General features: G+C 39.5%; 1 protein-coding gene across 3 annotated transcripts in view; it reads left to right on the top strand.

The window, feature by feature from the left end:
- The first annotated feature begins 268 nt into the window (after positions 1–268).
- The window catches only part of LOC110064694 (mucin-like protein), a 33,826-nt gene continuing 28,094 nt past the window's right edge, over positions 269–6,000 (top strand). For 2 of the 3 annotated variants that reach the window (XM_089291881.1, XM_089291880.1), the window contains exons 1-4: positions 269–589; positions 3,217–3,708; positions 3,897–4,664; positions 4,832–4,942. In XM_089291881.1, the coding sequence (XP_089148007.1) occupies positions 484–589; positions 3,217–3,708; positions 3,897–4,664; positions 4,832–4,942 (1,477 nt within the window). In that variant the 5' untranslated portion in view covers positions 269–483. The remainder of the gene's footprint in view (positions 590–3,216; positions 3,709–3,896; positions 4,665–4,831; positions 4,943–6,000) is intronic. The other variant, XM_089291882.1, reaches the window with a different exon arrangement.

The raw sequence follows: 6,000 nt of genomic DNA, 5'->3' as shown, positions 1-6,000 counted from the left end.
CTGCAGACTTGTAAAGTATATCTTCGAAGAGTAAAGGAAATTCGTGTAACGCTGAAAAACAATGCAACATAAGAACGTAACACAGCAAAAACTTGCGAGGAAATGGCGAAAACTAAAAAGCAAATTGTAACAATAATATCTTTCGTAGCCTATATAAGGGGCTGATAAGCACCTCAAGAGTCAATACTCTAATTGCCATGGCAACCCCCAAACGATATGTCAAATTTGTTAAATTTGTAGATAAACTGAAGGGTGTTTTGTTGAAATCCTTGTAGAGGAACCCCAATTCTCTGTGTACTTCAGGAAGCTATATCATTTAAGTATTTACAACAACCTTTACTATTTCCTTTTAGGTACTTTCAAAAGTCGAGTTTTGATATTCCAGAGGCAAATATTTTTCCAGCTTGAGATCGAGACCTCAGTTTTTCAATATAGAGGCCCAAGCTTATTAGTGTGAGTGGAGTGCAAAAACAACACGGCAGGATGTTTTACCGTTCTTCAAGTCCGGGAAGTTTCACCATGCCGTTAAATGTGTTGCTTGTTGTTATACTCCTGCTTTCATTATTGTGCCGGACGTCATTCGCACAAGGTGAGTAAAAAACGATTAAATTTCGATTTTTGTTGGTGAATGTTAAGGTGTTAGTACCCGCTTACCTAAAAACAGACTTGAAATTCCGTGACTCAATAACGGAATGTTTGTCTTAGAATAATGGAGAACATTGCACTTCAAGATAATTATAAAATTCTCCTCGTTCTCCAACTTGTAATTCGGAAGTCATCTTCAACTGCTTTCTACTGAAAGTCCTCGTGGCAAGAAATTTTTTAAAACTCAGTCGAACCCACTCGTTTTCGTCGTCAGTGATATTTTGTCAACGACCTCTGAGAAGTCTCAAGTTTTTTCAGTGGGTATTGATTTTTCCCTTTATGACTGAGATAAACATTTCAGCTACAAAACGCTGATGATCTGTTTAATTGACTTCTTCGTGTGATACATCATTTACAACCGCAATTAAAAATTAAGCTGAGAGGATCGATTAATTATTTTTTTTTTGCGCATCGATGCGTATTTTTGTTTTCCCACGTTTTTTCTCTCGCACGGAGCAATTTCTTATCATCCTGTAATGAACAAATAAAATAGAGTAACACCGTCCCCATTCCACCATCTTAAGTGAAGGATAATGACGATTTAAGATTTTCGATTCAAGTTTACATACTGGATAAAACACGCTATGAATTTGCGTTTCAAAAAATGTTCTCCGCATATTGATGCATAACTCTTTCCGTTATATTGTTTCCGCTTTTCTCGACTTCAAAAACCTCTACGAGTGTTTTTATTAATGACTGAGTATTTGAGATCACTCGAGTTGCTCTGCCCTGAAATCTGTTTTGAAATTCTTGATCATAGTCTTCTTCTCTAATGTAATATTTTGTCCTGTTTTGGGGTATCAGTTGCTGATTAGACTTGAACTAAAATAAAGTGGTTTTTTTTGTACGAATGATTTTTAATTATATTGGTTTCTAATATACAGAATACCGTCTACAATCCACACGTATTCAACCAGAATCCTTTTTAATCAACAGCAAAATCTTAATAACCTTTTCTCGCATCAAGGAAGTTTTTTCAGCTAATTGTGCACTTCTTACAGGTTATATATCATTTTTTATCTGCCTCTCTTAAAATTCTTATCTTTACTCCGCATTATTTAGTAACAATATTAATGGCTATAACATAAAGCGATCGACAATTCATGAATTACTATTTAGTTTAACATATTAGGAATTTCCCAGGTAGTCTACCGAGCACCCATGTAATTCATCATTTGGAGTTTTCCAGTCTCGGAACCGACGAAGCTATATCATTTTTAATGTAAATTGTTTCAAAACGTCTCATAATATATTTTTTTTCCTGCTATTTCTTAGTAAAATATGCTATCAAACGTTTCTTGATTAGCGTGCTACCAACTGCAATTACTAGATTACAATCTTTAATAGGAAAGAGATGGCGGCTGGTACCTTTACTTATATAAAAACGTACAGAAAAGTTCTTCAAAAATCTTATAACCTAGCGTACACAATATCGTTGGTACAAAGACAAATATAATATGGCAAGAATATGGCTTTCCCTGTTTCTCATGCGTTTTGTTAGGTTCGCAAGGTATTGTGGTAAAATAGACAGCCGCCATCTTTTTTCCTACGGGGTATTGATAATACACGAAACGAGTATTTGTAGTCTATCACGAATAGGAAACCAGTGAAACCAGTTGAAAAAGTTTTCTGTAGACCTGGTATTGAGTTTTCAGGAATTGAATAAAAACCCTTGGATAATAAATCTCTCTTTTTTAGGCATTTGATTGTCTAGTATCTCGGCATCATTTTGATTACTGCTCATTTGTCTCTGACTTGTCCTACGGGGTCATTGAATACTGCATTACTCAGTTTATTCAGCAATGAAAAATCAAAGAAATCCCGCAGAAATTTTCTATTACAAACAGTGTTTCCCTTGTTTCCAGACGAAATCGGTAAAAGTGTAATTTTTACAGGCTATTTTTTCCGATCTCACTCTTTTGGCCGTGGGAGATTTGGGTTCTACATTAGTGGCGCTCTCTTCAAATAGCGTACGCGTAGTCGTACCTACCCGTAGGTTATCTTCAAACTGAAGCAAACCTTTTAACAATTCTTCACAGCTCCAAATCGCCAACAAAACCACAGAAAATCAAACATGAACAATGTGTAATATTGCTTCATTTCATTATACGAGTCAACAGACATAAATATCGCCTTTGAGAAGTCAGTGGAGGGAAATGGTTAGGAAACCTGGCAAAGTTCTTGGTTGTATGTTTTTGTTGGCTATTTTGGGGGTTGAACCTGCACAAAACCTAGCAAAATACAAAAGGTGGTTGGTTATGTGCTCCTGCAACTAGCCAATGGAAGCATTGCGATTATGTAATTCCTGTACAGTCTATGAGCATAAAACAAAAGATGTGCAGGGTCAAGGCTCTTCCTTGTTTGCTTCTTTGATGTTTACCGGTCTTCCTAACTATTTCCCTTTATTAACTATGTGCCGGCATATCTACCCAATATGTATATATGTGTATATCTATCCATTGTCTTCCATTTTGTTGAATAAGCTTTTTTGTTTTATCATTTACCTGGTGGTGATTGTCCCTCAAGAGAGCTGTTTTATTAACACAATTTTCTGAATGCTCTGACCGGCAGGCCTGACTTTCTTTGAACAAGACTGTCTGGACTCACACAACAACTTTCGAGCACTGCACTCGGCATTTCAAGCCATGACCTGGAATGAACAAATTGCCGAAGGGGCACGAAACTGGTCTCAATTTCTCCTGCAAAACAAGTCGTTACTACATGAGGAGGGCCTGTTAGATCTCGGAGAAAATCTTGGTTTTGTGTTCTCCTCGCCAGCACAGCCAATATGTAGCAATGCATCTGAAACTTCGTGCGTGCGGTGCAGCCAAGTAGTTTCAACATGGTACAACGAGATTTCAAACTACAATTTTGATACGGGATCGCCAATCGATCCAAATAAACAATGGCTGAATTTTACTCAGGTGGTTTGGCGAAGTTCTACTGAGCTAGGTGTGGGTGTGGCCTCTGGAGGCGGATATCACTATGTTGTGGCTCGTTACAAGCCACGAGGGAATTTGGCAGGAAGGTTTCCCAGAAATGTACCACGCGTCCTGCCAACAGGTTTGTAAACAAAATTTCTTGCAAATTGGAAACATTTACGAGGATTGGATCGAGCTACATAAAAAACAACTAGATATGCACTCGAGCTTGCTTGCTGAAAACAAAATATATAACATAGATATGGAATATATGTGATTGTGTTGTAATGATGTGCGTTTCGCCAAGGATTCATACCTTCCTTCCATCAGACACTACGACAAGTCCACCGGAAACAATAACAGGTCCAACAGACATTACAACGGGCCCGCCAGATATCACAACGGGACTGCCAAACACTACAGCAGGTCCACCAGACAGAATAACTAGTCCACTAGACATTACAACGGGTCCACCAGAGACTACCGTAAGTCCACAAGACACTACATCGAGTCCACCAGATACGACACCAGGTCTTCCAGATTCTACAACAGGTCCGCCAGACACCACGACAGGTCGGTCAGACATCAAAACAGGCCCGCCAGACATCACAACAGGTCCGCCAGACATCACAACAGGTCCGCCAGACATCACAACAGGTCCGCCAGACATCATAACAAGTCCGGCAGACCTCACAACAGGCCCACAAGACCTCACAGCAGGTCCGCCAGACATCACAACAGGTCCGCCAGACATGACAACGGGTCCGCCAGACATGACAACAGGCCCACAAGACATCACAAGAGATCCACCAGACATCGCAACAGGTCCGCCACACATCACAACAGGTCCGTCAGGTATCACAACAGGTCCGCCAGATATCACAACAGGTCCACCAGACATCACAACAGGTCCGCCAGACATCACAACAGGTCCATCAGACTTCACAACAGGTGCACCAGACATCACAACAGGTCCGCCAGACATCACAACAGGTCCATCAGACTTCACAACAGGTGCACCAGACATCACAACAGGTCCACCAGACATCACAACAGGTCCGTCAGACATCACAACAGGTCCGTCAGACATTACGACAGGTCCGTCAGCTTCTCCTCACGTTATGTATACAGTTGTATCTTGTGGATTTGGTGTGGGGATAACTTTTTTTTAAGGCTTAATAAATTTCAAGGCAGCAACCATAAGTTGAGATGTAATTTCATTAAATTGTTAAATTGTTACTAATTATATTGTTTTTTTGCTACAGACCCACCGTCTACAACAACGGTTCCTCCAGCTATAACAACAGGTCTTCCATCCACAGCGACAGGTCTTCCATTTACAACACCAGATCTTCCATCTACAACACCTATACCAGGTAAATCAATGAATATGTCAGGTACTGCAGCGGCCATATCGGATAGTAATTAAAACAGCTATTTGTTACTGCTTTGCAACGTGCAACAGTAGGCGTTCTAGGTACAAGTTATCATAACAATTAATTGTTAGATTATGAGCTCGAGATTTCTATGAGGTGATAGTTGATGAGGCCGAAGGCCGAATCAACTATCGTCTCATAGAAATCGAAAGCGAATCAGATTGCAGCATTTGCATTAGTATACTAGTAGAATTATACTAACTTGTTTTGTGCCACGCGAGTTCTTACCGACCTTAACGGATAAATATTTGGCAAACGAACTTTTCGAATCTACAGCACACCCCTAAATTTGATTTTTGAATTGCATAACGATTACGTCAGATAGACAGGCAGATTAGACAGGCGGGGTAGATGTAGATAGGAAGATAGATAAACAGACAAATAGATTGCTAGAAACCGTTCTAGTTACAGAATGTTTTAAGCTAACACGAAAATTACAAATTAAAAATACACAAAGCTTTATATCAGGTAATAACAAAGTTGAAATATATAATATATGGCATGAAGACTAAAAAAGGTCTTTTTATCATCCGTATCGTATCTGATAAGTGGCCCTCCTCATTACTGTGTGCTTGTGCTTATGCTTGTGTTGTGGGCCTTTTCGCTACCGCGATACCGTTATGCTCATGTTTGTGCTAATGTCCGTCGTAGTGAATAGCAGGCTGAATACTTCATCGAGATCAGGGAGTCTCAACTCGATTTGATACACGTCACCCTTTTCGATCCGTCACTACCCTGCTATTAACATTACGGAGACTGCAGGCACTTCCAGAGGACAATTTTGCCAACACCCCGCATTACGACGAATTTACTCATTTCCGTAGCATTTCAATGATGTGATGATTTTTATTGGCTTGTACTGTAACACGATAATGATACAGCGAGGAGATATCAGATGCTGATCAGTACCACCAATGAAAAGTTTTAACTTTTCATTTGTAGAGGTTTCATTCAACTTTAAAATAGACCAATAAAAGAAAACCATATATCGTTTAAAG

The sequence above is a fragment of the Orbicella faveolata genome, unplaced genomic scaffold, assembly GCF_042242905.1.
Source record: "Orbicella faveolata isolate gen_17 unplaced genomic scaffold, um_ofav_v1 contig_24, whole genome shotgun sequence".
Classification (NCBI taxonomy): domain Eukaryota; kingdom Metazoa; phylum Cnidaria; class Anthozoa; order Scleractinia; family Merulinidae; genus Orbicella; species Orbicella faveolata.
Note: the sequence above shows the minus strand (reverse complement) of the source record. Positions and strands in the feature narration are given on the sequence as shown.